The sequence below is a fragment of the Lepisma saccharinum genome, chromosome 11, assembly GCF_977018435.1.
Source record: "Lepisma saccharinum chromosome 11, izLepSacc3.1, whole genome shotgun sequence".
Taxonomy (NCBI): Eukaryota; Metazoa; Arthropoda; class Insecta; order Zygentoma; family Lepismatidae; genus Lepisma; species Lepisma saccharinum.
This window is the reverse complement of record NC_139239.1, coordinates 23,908,001-23,931,298: the sequence shown is the minus strand read 5'-3', so window position 1 is coordinate 23,931,298 and position 23,298 is coordinate 23,908,001. Positions and strand designations below refer to the sequence as shown.

General features: G+C 39.3%; 1 protein-coding gene and 1 non-coding gene across 2 annotated transcripts in view; both read right to left on the bottom strand.

The window, feature by feature from the left end:
* Positions 1-559: 559 nt before the first annotated feature.
* Positions 560-23,298, bottom strand: part of dpr1 (defective proboscis extension response 1) — an 815,638-nt gene continuing 792,899 nt past the window's right edge. The window contains exon 5 of the mRNA XM_083130821.1: positions 560-676. Within this exon, the coding sequence (XP_082986947.1) occupies positions 564-676 (113 nt within the window). The 3' untranslated portion in view covers positions 560-563. The remainder of the gene's footprint in view (positions 677-23,298) is intronic.
* On the bottom strand, positions 16,129-16,200 carry TRNAT-GGU (transfer RNA threonine (anticodon GGU)). Its single transcript has one exon. It is a non-coding gene; the product is annotated as a tRNA-Thr (tRNA).

Below are 23,298 nucleotides of genomic sequence, written 5' to 3'. Positions count from 1 at the left end.
TCACAAACAACCAAGCCCGACCGGGATTCGAACCCGGGACCCTTGGCGTCGGAGCGCGATGTGCTAACCACTCGGCCACAGGGTCGGGCACATGCATAGGAATATTGGAATTTTCATTTACCAGAGTATTTCTGAAAGTTTTTGGACATCCGGAGGGAAGTCTTCACCAGTGTAAGTGTGTGGAAGGGGAACCATCTTTATAGTGACAAAAATGTTGTTTCAGACTCGCTTGATCAGTGTTGCAGCCTTCTCGTTTTGTAAATCACAGTTCTTACCTTATGTACATTTGAACTGTGTTCAGTCTTAATTTTGTTGAACTTTTAAGGTTTATATTTTAATCTCCTTCTTACATTAGCATATCGATAAATTTACGCTGCTTTTTCTATTCTTTACGTCAATCGAGACGATGAGATTTTATGATGTACCGATGAAAATGGGACACGCACATCCATGACTTACTCGTATTCGAACACAGGACCCTTGTTGTCGTAGCCAATCCACAGACCAGCAACGGTTGTGATTATTTCATGAATGACGTAACAAAAAACCACAAGTCCTATTTTTCATCTCAATCGTTTTATTAAGAAAACTGTAAAACTATATACAAGGATGTGTACAGAAATTGTAGGGCAGGCGTTGTTCTTGTTTCCGTGTTGCATTGCAGCCGGGTGTTCACCTGCAAAGATAAGAATGTGAAAAAAATATATATTAACTGCTCACAATATAATAATATTTTATTTTATATGCATAAAGCCAGACAGTTAGATACGGTGATGTCCCAATTCAGGAGCTATGACGAAAGGTTCCAATTCAGGAACTATGGCGAAAGGTCCCGATTCAGGAACCGATATTTTCACGTGGAATGTTCCCAGCTTACGAACCTCTGACTCAGGAGAGAAGGGAAAGAAGTAAGGACCGGTTTTTGAGAGGTTCTTATGGTTACTGCACATTACTCTGAAATACTATGTATATGTATTTTATATCCATTTGCAAGAAAAGTTCTGTGCTTCACTTCTTTCCTCTAATATATTTTGAGTATACTGTAAGCTATAGCAGATCTATTGCTTGTAGGCTGTTAGCAGTTACACAGGTGTGAATAATGTCAACTATTACAAATGCCAATTCATCCTCCCCCGAGGCAATTAGTAGGACGTCCTGAGTTGGGAAGACATTCCACTGAAATATCCAACTGGTATGGACCAGTTCGTGAAATGGCACTGCTTCATTGGAATTCCAATAGTTCCTGAGTTGGGAAGTTCTGAATCGGGAATATATCTTAGATACAAGACGCTGTCAAAGTACAGCAGCCTTAAAATAATAATATAGTAAACATTACATGATACGTTACATTACTATACAAACAACTAATGCACACGTTCCACCGCAGGTTGTTACTTATGCTAAGATACGTAAATCATTTAAAAGCATCTGTGTCAAAACATAAATATAATCTTTCGCTGATCATATCTGAAATGCACTTTTATATAAGGTAAAATTTCCCATACTCATTATACTGGTACATAGGAAGATGTGGACGTTGGGCCTCACACATTCTCATTCTCGGTCATTTTTGAATGTTATGTGATCAGCACCACCCTCTCGTCACCTTCATTTTCTAAAGTTGCCTGGAGGAACCCTATTTTAGAAGCGCAGGACCGCTACTTGCAGGGAAAAGGTCGAAAAAATTCCCAACTCAACGAGAATCGAATGAGGGTTTCCTACATAGCAGTTGGACGTCCCTACTTGATAGACCTCGCTGCTCCCAATGTATTGTTAGGTTCGTAAAACCTTACAATTAAATATCCGTTTTAAGAATTTGATCTCAGGAAATATTTCGTGCAGAATGTGAAGGTACGAACCAGTAAATCTTTGATAGGAAAAATTGCTGTACAAAGCAATATGATTCAACAATATAGGAATCATTGCCGAGATCAAGTTGTATCTGCGAGGTAAAACAAGAAAGTCTGGTCAAGCGTTAAAAATAAATCGATTCGATTAATTGATAACATGAATGTCTCTTCCTGCACTGTTAGAAGTTACCGTGACATTTACAATTTCCGAAATCACTTAGGATATTAAACACAATATCTGTAATCTGTTGGGTTAGTTGTACCTTAGTAGTTTGTGGTTTAAGTCCACTTTATGCACAGTAAGGCTAAACCTACAATTTAAAGTGGGATCCGAACCACTATGAGTCTCCACCGGGAATCGAACCTGGGACCCCTTGATTACAAGGCAACGACGTTACAACTTCACGATCAAAGATGTCCTGTTCAATCAGATAGTGTATTAACAATGTAAGGAGAGAATTCCATTGTACGAATTAATCCAATCAATTTCTATAGCATATTGTTCATTATAGTACACCATTGATACATACAAATTAAGCTTCCAAATTTAAACATGACTTTTTTACCGTGCATAAAGATAAATATTATAATTTGCAGTTTTGTGCACCATAAACATATTTGTTAAATTCGAATCACTAAAACTACGTTAATGATTAACTACACAGTACAATTTTGACGAGAAATTACTGTGTACCGTCAATTTCTACTACCAACAACCGTAATAAATGACCATGGCCCGTTCTAAACCCTATCAGCCATCTTGGGTGAAGTTTTCTTCTAGTTTCCCCTCAGTTACCCCAAGCAAATGCTTAGATGAGATCTGTACTGACGGCGACGGATCTTTTCTTTGATTTCTTCATATCATTCTCCACATGAGCAACGTTAGAAGCAACCAATGAACCTTAACACTAACTAACTTTTTTGTTAGTTAAAATGAAAACACCAATATTAATGCCATAACGATCTTTAAACCCTCAACCCTCCCACATTTAAGATGTTAGCCTAACATTAATAGGAGGCTGTGTGAATTTTTATGGGTACTGTAGAAATGAATTAACTAACCCTCTGGCATTCCTGAACCCGGAGGTTTATTTCAGCAGCAACATAAGATTTCCTTCATTCCAAATCCTGAGTAAGATCAATCAAGCCTTGACTATTCTCCACATTGGCCTTTTTATAGGTCTCTTACCAATAGGTTCCCCAACAAAGCTCCTGTAAACTATTAATTTCTGTTCCATATGTGCTACATGGCTCTCCCATATACGACTTCTTTTTTAAATAATTTTAATGAAATTACGAGTTGAAGACACATTATAAAGTTCATTGTTTGATCTCTTTTGGTAAAACAAATCCTCTAGAGGTTTAATTTTTATTCCTATTTCTAATGCAAGGGATCATATGCCAAATTCATAATGGTTACTATATGTCAAATAAATGCTTTATTTATTTTAACCAGTGGCGGGGATTGGGTTTTAAAACGGGGGAGGTGCAAGGTGCCAGAACTGATGGGGCCAAGACAGTAGATTTCCCTTTGTAGATAAGATTTAGCATAGTGCGGGGGCAAAAGTGGCGAAAACTGGGAAAGGGGCAATTGCCACCCATCGGTCCCCTATTCGCCGCCACTGATTTTAACTCTTCAATGTTTTTTTTATATTAGACAAGGACATACACATTTATGAATAGAACGTGCACGATGCATTTCTCAAACTAAGCCTGCTTTCAATTTTGCCTTTAACACCATTTTAATATATTGCCAAAGTTTGTTTAAAGTATGTTCAGATAGGCTAATCAGGACTGGACCTACTGTTTATGCCTCCACCACGGATTGAACACAAACCTCATGATTACAACAGCTTTCTTGCTTTCAAAATTGTTTTTTTAGGTGTTATGACGTTATTGTTAATTACTTAGCTAATATATTTACATCACCTAGTAAGTCAACTTCATCTGCGTGTGATAACTAAGGTTAACCATTTATTGCTAGGCCTTCATTACTTTTCCACATTCATGAACAACAATACTGCCCATTATTACAACAATTGTGCAACGGAAGTGAATAATGGTTTTAATTGTGCAATGCGCATTGTAGGAGGGGAGTTCAACAATTATTGTCCCTAACATAGAAGGAATGATCCAAAGCAACTGATTTTTTTGTGTGTCATGGATAACTCTTTGAATGATTACACACAAAATTTCAGCCATGTAGGGTCTATCATGTTAATGTTATTTTATGTTTTTCAGGACAAGGTGAGCCCTGACTGAGAAATGGAAAAATCGGAAGTGACAGCCGTCATTAAGTACTTCTCAGCCTTGGGAACAAGTGCAAAGTCACTCAGGGTAAGATCTGGAAAGTAGGGAGGGTGGTCGATTAGTTCAAATCCAGCAGCAGCAACAGCGGCGGCTGTAAGATGACTTCTGTGGGCTGGAGCATTGTCTTGCAGCAGCAGCACTTTCCTGTGACACATCCCTCTGCGGTTCTCCTTGATTGCATCCCTCACTTTTGGAATCAATTGCGAATGATAGTCACCTGTGATCGTCTTTTGGCGCTGGAGGTAGTCAATGAACAATACTCCCTTGGCATCACAAAAAATGGTGGCCATAAGCTTACCAGCTGATGGCATTGTCTTGAATTTTTTGGGGGGCGGAGATCCATGGAGCCGCCACTGCATGCTCTGTTGTTTTGATTCAGGGTCATAATGGTGTACCCAAGTTTCATTTACGGTCACACATCTACCAAGAAAGTTACCCGATTTTCTCTTAAACAAGGCCAAATTTGTCTCTGAACAGCGGTACTTAATGACGTCTTTCACTTTCATTTTCTGTCATGGCTCACCTTGTCCTGAAAAACAGAACATAACATTAACATTCTTGACCGTACATGGCTGAAATTTTGTATGTAATCATTCAAAGATTTATACATGACACACAAAAAATTTCAGTTGTTTCGGATCATTTCTTCTATGTTAGGGACAATAATTGTTGAACTCCCCTCGTACAATTAGCTAACTTCTGCGAAGCATACTCTCACTGTGGGTGTGAAATTCAAAGCAAGTGCAGGATCCCCTCGAGATTTTTTTTCAGTCTACTATCGAAAAACACCTAGAGACACTTCTGTTTCACAATCACCTCACTCGCCGATAATAATTCCAACGCAGGAGCTCCAGCGAAAGCTAAGTTAGCAAAGGAATAATAAATAACGAACACAAGGCTGTAATTTTATCCCATACCACTATCGACATCTTCCTTGCAGTCCACATGTTTTTTTCTCCCCCGCACAACAAGCTAAAACCAACCAAAGCCTTATCGGGCCGGATTCGTTAGAGCAATTTAATTGCCGATGCAGTTCTCTCCCGCCCTCTCTTGGGTTTGGAATTAGCGGAGAAAGCTTTTGATAAAAAATTCAGTTCAGGGAACGACGCACGAAACAAAGCTTGTTGGAATCATAGTCAACAGCGGGTAATGGCTGGGAATAGCAGTCATCAAAAGCAAAGCTGAGCTCATGGTGATGGAAAAATATCCATGACCCACGCCGGTGGAAAGCTATGGTACTAACGATGCCTATGTGAATGTAAGCCACTTCAGAAAAAATCCCTTTAACTAAGCAAAAAATCCCTTTCAGTTATAAAAATTCCCTCTCATTTATATAAAGTTTCAGATCGATGTCTACATAATTGTGGTAACGACTACGATTTTGTACAGTTTTAAGATGACTTTTAATAAAATAACATAACGAATGGAAATAAGAAGAGTACAACTCCAAATCCAAAATTCTAAGGGACCGAATCTAATCAGACCGAAGCGACACATATCTGTTCGGAACAAACAAATAAACAGCGGGGTGGATGTTAGTAGCCACTACCACCAACGCAGAGCCAAACTGGCATCGACGCTGTCTGTTGTATCTCGGAAAGGATATACACTCTGTCTCGGTAATCTGTGGAGCAAGCCCGCGCATAACGGTAGAGAAGGGGAGGAAGCAAGTAGACGAAGCTGAAAACTATTGGTAGCTGAATGAGCGATTTTCACATCTCCTTACGCGTTCATTTGTCGAGCCCCTCGAGTCGCTGCTTGCGCAGAGAATTTGTTCACTTGCTCCACAGACTCCTGGGACAGAGTGTAGAAAGTTGAGCTTTGAATTTGAAAAACAACATCTCCATTAGCACTCCAAAATCCCACCTTGTGTATGACCCAGCGTGACTTCATGATATTCTTACCCATTTATCTCAATTGATTTAATTACGTTAGCAAATTGTTAAACGAATAATGATTACGATCAACATGAGAGCATGTAATCGTAAGTAATTACTTACATTTGCTGCTGATTCTGAAAAAAATTCAAGTCCGAATGAAAAGTGACCAGGCCTACGCCATAACGTAACGTTCTTGAAACCAGAATAAATATTAAACATCAGCTACACCAAATGTGGGAAGATTTGAAAATGTGTTTAATTTATTAAGCAGTAATTTGAAAAAAATATGAAAAAACATCTAATTCAATGACGGAAATTATTCTTAATGACGCTGTAAATACGAAATGTGACTACCTTACTAATGCACTTTATATTCTAACGGAATTTAAGCAAATGTATATGTAGTAATGGTGGTTATGTATCAACCTTTGTGTTGCAATCTGGACGATAATCTTTACACTGTTTGTGTTTTGCAGGTTGTTTATGGTTTCTGAGTGAATGACGACCATACAATCAAGACGGACAACAGCATTCAATAGGCGATAATGAAAGACATAACTTCATAAAGACAGCGAACGATGTCAATGTGTTGCAACACATGTAATAATACTAGATCTCGGCACCTTTGGCTAGAAATCGCTAACAAATAGACGGTGAGAGCCAATAAAATGACGACGACGCTTATTTAATCATTACTAGTGTATTATGACGTTCTTGGTTCATTGTAATAACGGTCATATCTGTTATTGCAGAGAAATGTTTTAGAAGATTTTAGTTGAACATTTTTCCGGCGACATTAAACCATTGTTGCTATTTAGTTTGAGGCATTCTGAAGCACATAACATATTTATTTTATAAAAACTTGATTTATTATACTCTAGCTTCTTGCTTCTTAGAAGCTAAGATTCCAGAAGCTAATGTGAGTATCAATATTTCACAAATTAAACGATTTAAAATTTGCAATATCTTGATTTATATTATATATTTAGTTAAGAAAACATGTTACAAATAATACAAGGTGATGCACGAAATGTTATACCATCGAAATAGCTGGTATAAAACCATATTACTGGGCCAGCCAGTAACTGCAACTAACCGATTAGTTGCACATCATGGAAATTGACCTGTGTGATATCACAAATCTGGATTTGGCAGACGCGAGGGGACAGTTTACTGTAGATGTGAAGGATTTTCGCGAAGACCACGATTGTGACAGAAACCCACAGAAGTTTCCATGTTCATTTCGGCACGTGACAGGCCACTGAGAAACGGACAAAACAATATGAAGCAAATGTTCTGTGCTAAAGAAAAAACATCCTCCTAACGCTTTCGTACACCTGACATCGCTGAAGACGTGCGACTGTATTGATTCAAAGTCCCGGTAAATCAAGATGGGGTGCCATATTGAACAAGTTACCCTTCAGGTGGACAATTTTCTTCAGGCTATAGTGATCGATTCCATACCTGGTATGATATTTCCTACACTACTCCATATTGCATGTCAAATGCGACCACGTATTTTCATTCTCTGTCTGAGCGATTCTTAATGCAAAGAATGAAAATTTATTTATAAAAATTATGATTAACCCAAACTGTACCGTTAGATGTCACCCTTCGAAAAATAATTATTTGTTCTTATTTTGTATTTTATGTGTTTATCTCAAACACACATTATTAGTGTTTTAAATGTACAAGTCGAACTATTTACCCCAGTTTCTTTATTTTAGAGAGAACATTCAAACATTAATTTATTCTTTCAATTCTTAATGCAACTTCTCAGTTATATATTTTCGAAAAAGCCATTCCTATTGTGAGAACATATTGGGTTCGATTCCCAGTGAGTTGTGGGTCGCACTTTATGTCCAATCTCAATTCGTCTGTCTATTTGGCGGTCCTTGTTTGATTTCCATAGACAGAGCATTCCAGATCATGTACGGTGTGTTCCACTGATATTTTATACGATTTAAGGCTCACTAAATGCTAAGACGAGGACAGGTAAGTGAGATTGATTAATAACTCTCACAGTAAGACGGACGGATGTTCACTTTATGCACATATAGGCTAATCGGGACTGGACCAGTTTTAAGTGGGATCCGAATCACTATGTGCTTCCACCGAGTATCGAAGCCGGATCCCTTGATTACAAGATGACACATGTTAACGTACCCAGATCCACCAGTCCACAAAATTTCATGTTTCAAGCTCTTGTAGTTTCAGAGAGTCATTCCGTTGCATAAGACTACTTTCTTCAGCCTTGCTGATTACTGCCATAAAACGAAAAATATAATATATAGTGCATTTCAAGGCCATTCTTGCTAGTGCTGTGGTTAAAGCGTGTAACTCGCTATCAGTTCACAACAATGTGCTTACGAACTGTACTGACACTATTGTTAATACAGCATATCTTCTTTAAAACTCGCGGAGCGAAAGAGCTCATAAACATTTCAGAAACTCTACCATGTGCCCGAGATACAGACGGCTTCGTTGCTGAATCTCCATCGAAAGCCGACCTAAAAATCTGGATTTGCGATTCCAGAGGTGCAACAGCTGCAGTTTTTTTTTTTTTTTTTTGCCGCTACCTTTCAAGGCTCACTTTCCACACTCTTCAACGCAAGCTCAGCATTTCAACAAAGGCTTTCACTTTGTTGAACTTTGTGGTCAGGATTTGCAGGTAAATATGTGTTGTTTTTCTTGCATTCGGATAAAACTTTATAATTGAACATGGGAACTACAATATGAAGAATACTGAATTTTATTTCATGAGTTTTATTTATATGAGACACAAAAAATTGCACTTCTTCCAAAAAATATCACGGAAAAGAATATTATTTATGACATTTCATTTTATTTATTTACACGGTAGATAGAGCTCTTCTTTACCATTCTATAAAATATATACTTACATATATATATATATATATATATATATATATATATATATATACATACTTATGACGGTGTATATACTAAATCTTATAAAAATAGAATAGAGCAAATTCAAAAAAGATTTCTACGATACTTATACTAGAAGAAGAATCAAGTGTCTGCTTACGAGATGAAATTATCTTATAAGTATTTATTAAAAGAGTTTTGTTGTGTAAACCTCAGTAATACGAGGGAATTAGTTCAACAAATATTTATTTACTCCCTCTGTCCCATAATTATAGTCCGGTATGCCAAAATGGTAACTTTTTATTTATGTTCTTTAGGATACTTGATCGGCCAATTTGTACTGATCCTTGAGTAATAACGTTGTATGACTCAATCCCGTGTTTCATTTTCTTCTTCTGTATACAACAATGTCACAGTTTGAATATCGGACAAGTATTATGGGACAACAAACAAAAGTGTACCGGACAATAATTATGGGACAGAGGGAGTACCAAACAGTCAATGGAATTCTAGATAATAGTAATTTTCTTCAATAGCTTCAATTTAATGCAAGAAGATCTAATCTTCGAATGCGACACCTTTTACTCTGTGATACCCCGAAAACAAAAATACAAATCTTCACCTTTGTTCAGAATCTGTTCTACATATAATATCTGGACAACACATGAAAATTCGGATATCGGTCTCCCAATAACTTTGTAAAAACAAGATCAATGTTTGAAACATACTAGTTACATGTGAGTCCATTCTATCCTATTCTACATTATTTTGCATTATTCTCTGTATTATACGAGGGTCACTATTTATATTTTGAGCCTAACAATGAAAAAACAGGAATTTGGCATTGAAAACTGCTTTATTGTTTTTCGAAGTATTTTCCTTTATGGTCAATACACTTTTGCATTCGTTCGAACCATTTGTCAAAGCAGTTTTTCCAATCTTCTTGAGACACCTCCATAATAACGGCATCTTCCGCCGACGAAAATCGTTGTCCACGCAATTTATTCTTGACATTCGGGAACAAGAAGAAGTCATTGGGTGCCAAATCAGGACTGTACGGCGGATGACCCATCAATTCGATTTTTTGACTGTTCATAAAGTCGGTTGTTAGACGAGATGTGTGACAGCTGGCATTGTCTTGATGAAGAATGATCCGACGGCGTTTGTTTGTTTTCCGTATTTGACCGAAGACCTCTGGACAACAAATTGTTGTGTACCATTCAGAGTTGACCGTTCTACGTTCCTCTAAAGGCACAGTTGCCACATGACCAGTTTTCCCGAAAAAACAGGCGACTATTTGTTTCGATGTGCTTCGAGCGCGAACAACGTTTGTTGGATTGGGTTCATCCTGAAACACCCATACAGTCGACTGCTGTTTACGTTCCGGATCATATGCATATATCCATGATTCGTCACCTGTTACAATCATTTATACATCTTTTGAAGCACCACGATTGTATTTATTGAGCATTTGTTTGCACCAATTGACGCGAGCGTCTTTTTGAGTTGTTGTCAAATTGTGTGGGATCCAACGAGAACATACCTTTCTCACAGCTAAATGATCATGTAATATTTTATATATGCTGGTGGAACTAATGCCTATAGTTGCCTCAATCTCACAGTATGTCACATGACGATCTTGCAGTATTAGGTTTTGCACAGCATCAATGTTTTCTTGAACAACATCTGATTTTGGACGACCTTCGCGAATCTCGTCGGTGAGCGAATGGCGGCCACGATTAAATTCGTTATACCAGCGTTTCACAGTGGCAAAGGATGGGGCTTCATCGCCAAATGTGGAAGTAAGTTGATCGATGCACTCTTGTCTTGATAATCCACGTCGAAAATTGTAAAAAATCATCGCACGAAAATGTTCACGAGTTAATTCCATTTTATTGTTGTCGCGCAATCTCCAAGGCAACATAAACAACACAAATGAAGCTATTCACAAAACATTTGAAGTACGTTATGGTCAATAATGCCAGACGATTCCGTGCAAACGCCAAATCGCGCCTAACTTCAATCAGTGTTTCCAAGGCTCAAAATATAAATAGTGACCCTCGTACATACACTAAATATTTTATCATTTATCTCCGTTCAAACAATGCTATTACATCCTACCGAAACACTGAGTTTCTACGCATTTGGTTGACAGTGTTTGTATGGAATGTCAAGGCTATGTTCCGAGTAATTAATAAATTGCGTATGTGTATATGGGTGGATATATATATATATATATATATATATATATATATATATCTATCATATTCCTACAATTTGTATATACTTACTTTACTTTATTATTTTGTGTATATAAATACGTTTGTGTGGGTGTGTGACTTTATGTATGTACTCGTGTATGTTATACAGGGTAATTCAAAAGTTTCTTGACATTTTAAACTAAGAGAATTTTGTTGACAAAATTGTCAGTACTGCTGAATAGTACTCTAGAATAGAAGGCAAACTAAGTACATTTCAATGTGGTGGCTCTGTAAGTCTAGGCACAGCACCCACCTCTCTTGCGTAGACCAGAACACATGCCGCAACATAGGTGGCGTGATCTTCCCTGTTGCTGCAGATATTCGCTGTCCCAGTTGCTCTGTGATGTTCACCTTTACTTGGTACACCCCTAGACTTAATTAAACACCCTGCCAAAAAGTCTAGGGGAGTAAGGTCTGAGAGCCAACCGCCCAAAGCCTTGGTGAGCCACGACCGATCCACCAATCGGGGGAAGGTGTGAGAGAGGTAGTCCCGAACTATTCTGACGAAATGAGGTGGTGTACCATCTAGCTGGAAAACAAGTGTCTTTTATCCCACACTGAACACCATTCATTAGCGATATAAGGAAAAGTCAGGAGACTTTTGAATCACCCTGTATATCCATTATTTGAATAGAAAAGATAAATGTGTAAGCTTTCCTTTAATTATAGAATAATAAAGGTTGCAAACAAAATATATACAGTTCTTTCGCTTTCGAAGTAAAGGGAGTTCCGTATAGGACGCCGAATTTGAATCGAGTGCTATTGTTTTGTTTCGAGGTTGGCAGACCTGTTCTTACCAATGTTGGCATCTGTTGTCATGCCGATTAATGTAGACTCAATTGTCTTGACTGATTTGTTGTGGTTTCCTTCAGAAAAATCCTTGAATAATCCAGGACCGTGAAATCCATACATTCGCTGAGGACGACTGTGTGGTGTGGGTTTTGGCAGGTGGAGTGTAATCTTACACCCTGTGATTTCTTCTTATGAGGGTTTTTGAAATCACAGGTGTACGCCAACAAACCACGAACCCTTTTGGAACTGAAGGCGGAAATCATACGGGTGATTGGAGGCATCGGGACAGACATCTGCGAGAGGGTTATCAATAATTTTGTGGAGCGTATACATGCATGCAGACTCAGTAGGGGTGGACAGGACATATGCCTGACATTGTCTTTGATACGTAAATGAGATATGTTACTGCTTACTAATACGTGAAATATAACTATTTTCATGATATTTTCCCTATTTTTATTTAATTCTCTAATTCGGCGTTCTATACGGAACACCCTATATAACACGAACTTCCACCCGGATTCGAATCCTGGCCTGCGCATGGATGTTTGTGTCTATTCATCAATTTCATCATGTCATCACTCATCCCCATCTTCGCAAATTAGCCAAAAGTGGAACAAGAAGCGAAGTAAAGTAAAGCAAATCAAAACGAAGTTCCAGCGTTGTGTTGATTGTCCAAACTAGATGAGCAGTTTCAGTGTTTTTCGGTGTCCAAGGGATATAATGGACTGTCAGCATTATGTTCAGTGTTTCTAAGTAGTGCCTTCATATTGTTATTGTGCCTCTAGAACGCCAGGCAGCACAGTTTGAACACCATTGCAGCAATAAATAACACAAGTTTCTCTTTTCGAACCAAGGAAATCTTATTTTATCAGAATGGACTCATTTCAATTTAAGAATTGAAAGTAATTTAGACTTGATGAAGAGGTTTTCTAGGGATATCAACCAGGTGATTTCCGGATAGGCTTCCGAGCTTTCGAGAGCTAACGTCACTCTCATCTTCAAGGATTGAAGTGAAGATTGATAGTGACGTTAGCTCTCGAAAGCTTCCAAGTCTTATCCGGAAATCACCTGGTTGATATCCTAGAAAACCTCTTGATCATTCGCTGCCAGGAAAGCTTAAAGAATAATTTAAACAGTAAGGAGTTTGACTGCCACGCGGGAGACCCGGGTTCGATTCCTGGGGTGTGTGATCTAGGGTCGGATTTTTCCACATAAAGCGGCTCACCCAGCCTAAAATTAATGGTACCTGGAGGTGTAAAGGCGGCCGGAGCGTGGTGCTGATCACATCACCTCCAAAATGACCTAGATCGAGAATGTATGCATGTATGCGGTCCTACCCCCACATTTCCTACATGAGCCTTCATGGCACGGTGCTACATGTACAGGGAACTTTACTGTTACCTTACGTTGCTTGGAAGAAAGTACATAAATTCTTTATGCATTTTTGTATGTTGAGTGATATGAAAATATTTGAATGGCTTATTGCAGAAAGGGACCTGAGTCACATTTTTGAGGTATCGGAGTTAATTTTTTCATCTCCACTGTGTCTAGCAGCATACTGCAGGGGGGTGCATTGAGGGTTGCAAAATTAACTATTCATTATGTTGAATATTTGAGCCAACAACGGCACATTTCTTTCTTACACTATTAATATTATACGATTTTTCATTGTTTTTCTCAGAATTGTGCAAAAGTGACTCAGGTCCCTTTCTGCAATAAGCCATTCATTTACAAGAACTGATGCATTTTAATGTATATTCAATTCTGATGCATGCGACGTTAACTTGATGATATGGCTTTTATGCCATAGATTTAATTAATGCCGAAAGAGGGAGAGAATTTCGGTTTATACCTGCTTATCCACAATAACAATAAGCAACCACATTTTTACTCCGAATGAATGTTGGAAATGGAACTAGAATTTTCCAAAATCATACATTACGAAATAATTCTCATGTTTCATAATTTAAGCTGTTCCTATGTTGAAAATATGATTTAGTGGAAGAGTTTGCTCTTGGCTTTATTTTACCGCTCCTGCACGTTTGATACAATGTTATACGTGTCATGAGACTCAACGGTAAATAAGAAAACCAAACACTAATTAAATATATATGCAAATACAAAGCCGCCACGGAAATCTACCCCATGAACTGGACAGCCTTTTGCACTTTAAGCTCTCTGTGAGTTGTATTATTTTTTATATATTTCCCAAGAGAGGCTGTTATAACTGCGTAATGTATAAAACAAACAGAAATCTCTGTCATCTGCAAATATTCAGCATGGAATTTTAAAAGGAATTAACTATATAGCTTAAACAGGAGAGGAAATACTGAAAATTAACATGTATTTGATTTTACATCTGGACAAGTCTTGCTGTAAATAATTTAATAAATTTTATGCTCCAGTTAGTAAATCGGAAATTTGAGAGAATTTGAATTGTTTTATAAATCCAAACATTTTCCTCTCTATTTGTGCATGTTATTTATCTTTCTCTCTCTTAATTGTGTGCGTGTTTCTGTCTTTTTCTTTCTTTACCTTTGTCTCTCTCTCTCTGTGTGTGTGCCTGTTTCATTTTCTGTGTCTATGTTCATTTTTCTCGCTCACTCTGTCTCTATTTATCATCGTGTCTCTCACCTTGTGTCTATTTAAGTACACTGTATATGTTATCATCGCTTTCTTTCTCTTTTTGCTTTTGCGTCGTCCTCACCTCTATCTCTCTCTGCATTTTTGCTGTATCTGTGCTCTTCTTTCTCTCTCACTCAATCTCTATTTGTCACCTTTTCCCTCTCTATATCTGTGCGTGCGTGTGTTTCTGTATTTGCTCTCAACCTCTATCTCCATCTTTGTCTTTGTCAAACTGTCTCTTTTCCTGTGTCTATGCTCCTCATTCTATCTCTATTTGTCACAGTGCCTCTCACCCTGTGTCAGTTTCTCTGTCTCTCTGGTACTCTCTCTACCTGTACATATTGTTATCCTTCTCTCTGTCTCTGTGTGCAATTGTGCGTGTCTGAATTTGCGTCTCTCTCTCTCTCTCTCCCTTAACCTGTTTGTCTGTTCTATTTTCTTGTTACTCTCACTCAATATTTATTTGTCACACTGTGTCTATATCTTCTTCTCTCTCCATCTGTGTATGTTATTACTGCTCTCTCTGTGTGCGTATTTCTCTTTGTGTTTCTGCCTGTGCGTCGTTCTGTCTCTGTCTGTCTCCTTCCCTGTGTCTATGTTCTCTCTCTCTCTCTCACCCTACCTCTACTTGTCACCGTCTCTCTCTCTCTCTTTGTCTGTTTCTCTTTCTCACCGTTGTATGTTGTTTTTTCTCTTTCTTTCTGTGTCTGTGTGCCTGTGTGTTTCTCTTTGTGTCGCCTTGACTCTGGCTCCTTGTTTTCCTATACGTAAATTTCATAAATAATGTACACTATTTTTATCTTACACGCCAATTGCACGTTGGGCAGTTATCTCCTTAGAGCACTTCAGTGTAGTCCCCCTGCTTCTCAGCAACAGTGTTCCAACGTCTCAGAAGATTTGCTGTTGTTCGGTCCGCAGATGACTCGGGTACCGCTGCAGAAAACTCGTCCAGGGAGGAAAAACGTTGTTCACGCATGGGCTCTTTCAACTTGGAGAATAAGTCGAACTCAGGTGGACTCATGTCTGAAGAGTCAGTATTTCCTGCTCATAATTGCTCAGCAAATCGGCACAATCTTCCTCAGGTGCGGGCGTGCAAAATGAGTTGTCCATTCCGAAACAAACCAGGTCAGTTTTTGTGCATTTTTCTGCGTAATGTTCTGATCCAGGCACATTAAAATGTTGGTGTGGCATTAATTTCATATGAGCCTTTATCAGTCATGATGATTTCTTGCTGATCATAGGCAAAGGTGATAATTTGGCTCACCTTTGATTGTGTTTGTCGAAATTGTTTGGTCTTGATGATGATGCGACTTCTCCAGTCGTTTGACTGCGACTTCAACTATGGTTCAAAGTTTACGGTTCACTGCTTGCTCACCTCAAATTTCACGCAAAGGACTGTGAACTTCTGTCGGCTTTTTGTCGCGTAGACTTTCAATTTTAATAAACAAATTTTGTTTATTGAAGATTAGGCACACACAGGAGATGTACTACGTAGAAATTTTCAGCGAAAAATGCAGGCTCGACCAGGACTCGAACCCGGGTCTCTGGCATACCGTGCCATTGCTCTAACCACTGAGCTACCGAGCCGGCCTGGCCTCGTCTAATTCTTCGCTGTCGCAGAGACCCGGGTTCGAGTCCTAGTGGAACCTGCATTTTTCGCTGAAAATTTCTACGAATTTTGGTCTTCAAACGTCACAGTACCTGAGGCGCCTGCAGACGCCACTAGTGAAGTGATAAACACGCACTGTTTCCAGAAGCCTTAAACTGCAACTTTAACTCTGATTGTGTAATCCATTCCAGAGTGTTGCCACTTCGTACAATATTTAAGAAATCACCCTTGTATGTTACTCTCTCTCTCTCTCTTCCTATTCCTTTCCCGTGTCTGTTTCTCCATGTATGTTTCACCATCTTTCTCTCTCTCCTACTCTGTTATTATCTCTGTATGTCTTTTATTTTCTGTTTCAATTATTGCCTCTCTATCTGCCTCTCTGTACCTCTATTCCTTCCCTCCGCCTCTCTATCTCTCTCTCGCTCTCTGTGTGGTTGGGTATGCTGCATTCTAATTCTATCCAATCCCCTCCTCTTGCCAATCTCGTTAAAATGTGTATATTTAGAACATTAATGGTAAAATTTGAAACTGTACGTGCAGAAATGGATACATTCCAGTGTTGCGGAAATGTCGATAGTTTGCTCCTCGCATGTGAGGGGAGGGGGAGAATGTGTTACACGAGTCGTATCTATCAGGTGCGCCCCACCTGGCAGCCCCCGCTTGGAGCTGTAACTTTGCAAGCGGGAGGGCAATGGACCGTTTTAGTACAAGCCGGAGACCGAATCATGGTTATTAGAGGGATTGTGGGAACCATTAGAGAGGATCGGGCGAAATAAACAACGGATAAATATGGTTACACCTGTAGGAGATGACGTGTACAATCTCTCCCGTATAAATCGAAGTGCTTTACTTCGTCTGCTGGAAGTTTACAGTCAAAACAAACATTATAAAACAGTTACGTTCTTCTCTCTTCATGCAACTCTTTCTGTGTCTGGCACAGTTTGTCTTTTTCTCTCTCTGATACTCTCTCTGTCTGTCTGTTTCTCTCTCTTTTATACTCTGTCTGTCTGTCTGTCTGTCTGTCTGTTATTGTAAATGTTTGTCTATTATTCATCTCTGTCTGTCTGTCTATTATTATCTCTGTCTCCCTCTCTAGTTCACTCCCTTATACTTTCTGTCTGTCTGTTGTTTCTCTCTCTCTCTCTCATACTACCTCTATTTGTTATTATATCTGTCTTGTCTGTTTCTCTCTCTCTCTCATACATACACCCATTATCTTTCTGCCTGTGTTATTATCCCTGTCAGAGTCTGTTTTTTATAACTTTATCTCGTTTGTTATCTGTCTCCCTGTATAGTATGGAGAGAGAGATGGAGAGAGATAGAAGGATGGAGAAGTGCAAAGAGGTGGGAATAGAGAAAAGGAAAGAAAGATAATGAGAGAGAGGGGATAGAGAGGAAGGGAGGAAAGAAATTGAGGGAAATTGAGGAGAAGAAGAAGTTAGTCTGTGAGGAAAGGTAATAGGGAGAGAGGGAATAATGATTTCCGAAGCATGGGTCCATCTAAAAATTGCAACGTCCCCCGATTGTACACCAGTCGTCAGAAAGTTAGTCCGCTACTCCTTTAGTCGGGAACATGAGAATCTTTGCAAATCATCAGGGCTTGCTGGGTAGAAAAGAAACACAATATTGTTTTCAAAGTTAAACGCAGTTTTATAATCACTTATATTTCATAATCATTACCAATAAAACACTACAACATTCAATACTAACATTGGGTAATTCACTCACATATAGCGAAAGTCGAATTACATAATTAATTGTTTACTTTCAACTTATCGGCAAGAAGAAAACTCGAAAAACCCAAAATCTATTCTTGAATTCTCTCCGTTTCCAAGTTCTTATTATTCTTCACCTTCACCTGTTTTGCAAACTCAGTCTGTCGTCAGGTGAGAAACATTCAGGTTGGTTCACTTCCTCTGCTGAGATGAGAAAGTGACGTCAACACGAACAGATTATGACGTATTTATAAACATATATACAAGTTCCAAACACAACTGTATCAATCTAACTATAGTTGTCTGTAACAACTTGCACATTATTTCAAGCAACAAACATTTAAAAATCTTAACTTCTTACAAATATAAAACCTCAAACTCTCAGGTTCGTTACAAATTCTCTGAACCGCTCGTATAATTACGTATAAATAGTCTCTAGTTTCTTGAAACATAATTGTTTCAGGTTTTACAAATCGTGCAACATTTTGTGTCCGTGGAAACGTTTCAGAAACACACACTATTGGTAGGAGCCATAAGTGGGTCTGCTAGTTGTTTGTACAAGGGTTGATCAAATGAAAAGGTACAAAACGACACTGTAGGTGTAAATGAATACTTTATTCAAAGTATCCTCCATAGGCCTGAACACATTGATCCCATTGATGAACGAGCCGAATGATTCGTTTTTTCCAGAATTCCTTTGGCCGTGACGCGACCCAGTCCTTCACAGCGTCCTTGAGTTCATCGTCCGAGGTGAAGCGCTTTCCTTTGAGATGCTCTTTCAGGGGACCAAACACATGGAAGTCACAGGGGGATAAGTCCGGACTGTAGGGCGGATGGTCTAGCTGCTCCCACTTGAACCTGGCCAGTTCCGTGTGTGTGACCCTGGAGATGTGTGGACGTGCGTTATCATGGAGCAGAACCACACCCTCCGTGAGCAGCCCCGGTCGTTCGCCTTCCCCGTATACGTTCATCATCCGGCGATGAATATCGGCCGGTTTAACACCTTCCGCTGTCAGAAAACGGATAACGCCTCGCTGCTCCTCAACAGTCGAATTTGCCAATGTTAACGCCATCCTGTCCGAACACGCACTGTCGCGTCACTTGGACGGCGCTCTGTATCGGAGCATCTGCTCTCTCCTGCGCATGCGCGTTCCCCTGCATGCTCCGATGCCGCGTGGCGACTCCAATCGCACCCCTACATATCACGCTACGTTCTCCCATCGCGGCATCGGTATTATATAAACGATTCCGTTGTTACGACGTTTCGTACCTTTTCATTTGATCAAACCTTGTATGTGCACACGTCTGCTGCAAAATTAAAGTTTCCCAAACGATTTTTATGCATTGAACGGCAATGTACACAAGAGTGTACAGCAGGTTTAAAGAAAATTGAACTGCTAAACGTTTCACAAACACTATATTACATAGATTGAGCATCAGGTCATTATTAAAAAAGGTAAAGTGCTCCCCTGTGCTTAGCACCACGCCATAAAGGCGTATAGGGGGTGTGGGGGTAACGCGCCACACTTTCTTGATCCGGTCATGAGTGGGGGTGATGTGATCAGCATCACGCCCCTGACCGCCTTTACCCCCCAGGGTTTCCCCCAGGTACCCATGTTATTCGACGCTGGGTGGGCGACGGGGCCGCTTCCATCGTTAGAAAAGTTCCCGGATTTGAACCGGCCGGGGATCGAGGTCATTATTAGATAGGACATTGGTTCCCAAAGTGTGCGCTGTGCCTGGTTTACAGGGCCGCCGCGAAACATTCCATATATTTTCACTGAAATGACACATATTCCAAATATGTGCTTATTTAGTACCTTTTACAGCTAAAATGTTTCTGAATTTGAAATATGTGTTTATTTTTTAACTTGAGGCAAGCAACCTAACCACACTAACTGAGCGTTGCAAGTGTTAGATAGGACTACATTCTGACCGGGGCGCTGCAGAAAAAAATTAAAACACTAAGAGCGCCGTGAAGCAAAAAAGTTTGTGAACCCCTGAGATAGGAGAAGTAATCTTGAAGTCAACTTTGTAGATAATATTTTGAATAGTAAAATATCATGCCCCAATATTCTTTTGAAAATAGGCCTAGAAACCCCATTATATGGTTTTCGAATTTATAGAATAGTAACAGTAATGCATAAAAACGATAGGAAGAAATCGTTTTTACATGAATATAATGTTCCCAAGAATAACTTACACGTTTCGTTTTGATTTTCTGTGTTTGACATAGCTATGTCTTTGGAATTGGATTATTTTATATTAGTGTTCAGATTTTTATATCTTTCTTGTCCTAGTCAAACCTTTTATAACACTATTAAGCCTTGTTTCCATGATATGAAAAACTCAATATACTGACCAAGGCAGAAATTTATTTTATTATAAAACATAAACTAAACGTAACGCTTCAACCTTCTAGCAAGGTCTTCTTCAGACTCTGCACCAAGTACAAATGTAACAAGGTACAAAACAGGACGATATATATACACAAAAATACTCCCCTCCAGACTATTAGAAAGTTGTTGTTTATAATAAAATAAATTTCTACATTGGTCAGCATATTGAGTTTCTCAAACCTTTTGTATTTTAACCTTATGCTCATTTTATCTTTTACTTTGTGATATTTGACATAGTTGCCTTGTAATCAAGGGGTTCCGGGTTCGATACTCGGTGGAGACACATAGTGGTTCAGATCTCACTATAAACTGTAGGTACAGTCCCGATTAGCCTTACCCTTTAGTCCGCCCACTTAACACATATGTTACCCAAAAAGTATGTCCCTTGTAGAATCTGTAACACATATGTTACAAACAGCTTTAGGTACAATTATCGAGGGTTTGGTACACTTATATTTGTATATTGAGGTTGAAACACTGACAGTTCGTTCGGGAACATGTGTTTACGAAAATTCCAAATCACCTCCCCTCCTTTCTCGGAATATGTCACGTGTTTGGGCTCACCCAAACACGTGTTGGCTCGACACTTAACAGACACAATGGATGCTTGGTATTTACGATGCTGTTTTCCTCCAAGCTTCCAACTGTGATTTAGTACTGATATGGCACACATTCTTCTTTGTGTTTATACCTGGTGATCCAGCTGAAGTAGTGGCGGGGGGGGGGGGGGTAGGGCAAGGAGAGAGGGGATTGGATAAGGTTTGGCGGTGTCAGCTTTCTGTCGCCTCTATGTTAGAAATGCAATGAAGCTTGACGATAGCCAGAGGCCAGAAGCATGAGTCTAAAGCGTGCGTCTATCCAGAAGTATAGACAAAACAAACTATTGCAAAGACTCCCTTCCCTCCTCTGTTAGGAAAGGCCTCAAAATAAACAGTTCGTATCATATAACAGCTCATCGATTTCCCTAACGCACAATCGTTTCCTTCCGGACATATTTCCACAAAGAGACGAGTCAACAGGGAACAAATAGATTCACAGTAGCTACACAAGATGCAAGTGCGAACGAAAAAAAGCAAAAGTTCGGGTTTTCTCCCCAAAGTAGCTGGAGAAGAGGGAACAAACTCCAAATTTTTATGATTTTTTTTCATTGAAATTCGGGGGATGCAGTCCCGGCCCGTAACCCCCCCCCCCACGGTTGGGGCATCCAAATTTTACATGGTTGCATGCACCGATGTATTATATGCAAAACAAAAGTTATCCGAAGTAGATTGGTCCTATAGTGTCAGTTATAACAATTTTATGAATAATATGCAAATTGGCTAAAATTCGCCAGAGTTTTACGTTTTGAGTTATTATTCAAATTGTATTGCACCCACGAACATGAATCAAGTTTCATTCTGTTGCGGAAGGTCCATTCTTTAAAAAAAGCAAAAGTTCCGGTTTTCTCCCCAAAGTAGCTGGAGTAGAGGGGGCAAACTCCATATTTTCATGCTTTTTTCATTGAAATTCGGGGGATGCAGCCCCGCCCGTAAGCCGCCCGTAACCCCCCCGCGGTTGGGGCATCCAAATTTTACATGGTTGCATGCACTGATGTTCGTCCTGCAAAACAAAAGTTATCCGAAGTAGATTGGTCCCATAGTGCCAGAGTTATTACGATTTTTCTCCATTATGTATACGAATTCAAATTTCCCGCTCAAAGCCTCGGCGACACTGGGCTTACTTTCGTCAGACCGAACGGCGTACTAAGGGTTACTGTGCATAAAGTGGACTTGAAACACCAACTCAATCAATCAACTTTGTGATATTTGATTATTAGTAAATGTGTACGAGTGCTGTACTTTGGAATTTTCTGTATACCGCACCATACCGTTTGAAATAAATAAATAAACACTTTGCATGCATTGTACAGTAGTACAACGTACTTAACAGTGTACAGAAAGTTGAAAGAAAATAAAACTACTAACAGTTTCACATACTCTACAGAAGCGCATAGACAAAAATTCGCAAATTTTGCGGGAGAACGAAGCAGGGGGAGCAGGTTTTGCAAATAAAGAATATTTCATAGCGAACGGAAACAGAAATTCGAGGTAAGGCTTCCGAGTCTCCGAATTGGAACGTTATTAATCGACGAGCGGCAGAGAATGGAGGAGAGAATCGGTCAGATGGTTTCTCATTAACAAACTGTTTCCATAGTAACCAGTTTGTCGTCCTTTTTTTTGGCATTGGGAACTGCACAAATTAATTAGCAGTTCATACGGAGCCCCGTTCGAAGCAAACATCGGAGAATGTCGAACATTAAAATCAAACAAAGAAAGAAAAAAAAGAGAGAGAGATAAAGAGAGGGAGTTCTCTTGTAAATCGAGCTGTGGATACTAGTTTGGAAACGAGAGAGTACTGCAGGTTGGGGATCTCATTGTCGGTTTGCACTATTGCAATTGTCTGCAGAATTTTGTCTTTTTGAATTGTTTATACAGTTTTAGGTCAATATATAAACTAAACCTTAGAGCCGAATAAATGCGATGTGTTGATTGATATGTTTAATTTCAATTCGCTTTTCTGCCACTTTTGGTTAATCGTGATGGGAATCAGTGATGATATGATGAAATTGATGAAGAATGCTCACATAGAATTCGAAACCGGGACGCCTGGCGTCGTAGTGCACTGTACAGTGGGATCCACGAGTATTACCGTGCAAATTGTCCCATGACTATTTTCATTACACCTCCAACTCTTGGCAGTATACCGCTAAGCGAAGTGGATAGAAGCAAAAACTTTGGGATTGTGTTCTATAGACACTTAATTGGGAGGCACAAGTCGAATTTATTGTGAAAAACTGTATGGGGAAACTTAAATCTTTGTATCATTTAAAGATCGTCTTATGCAAGCACGCGTCCTATCCACATTACACTACTGCGCTCCAGTGTACAGTAATATATCCCAGAGCCTAAACTATAAACTTCAA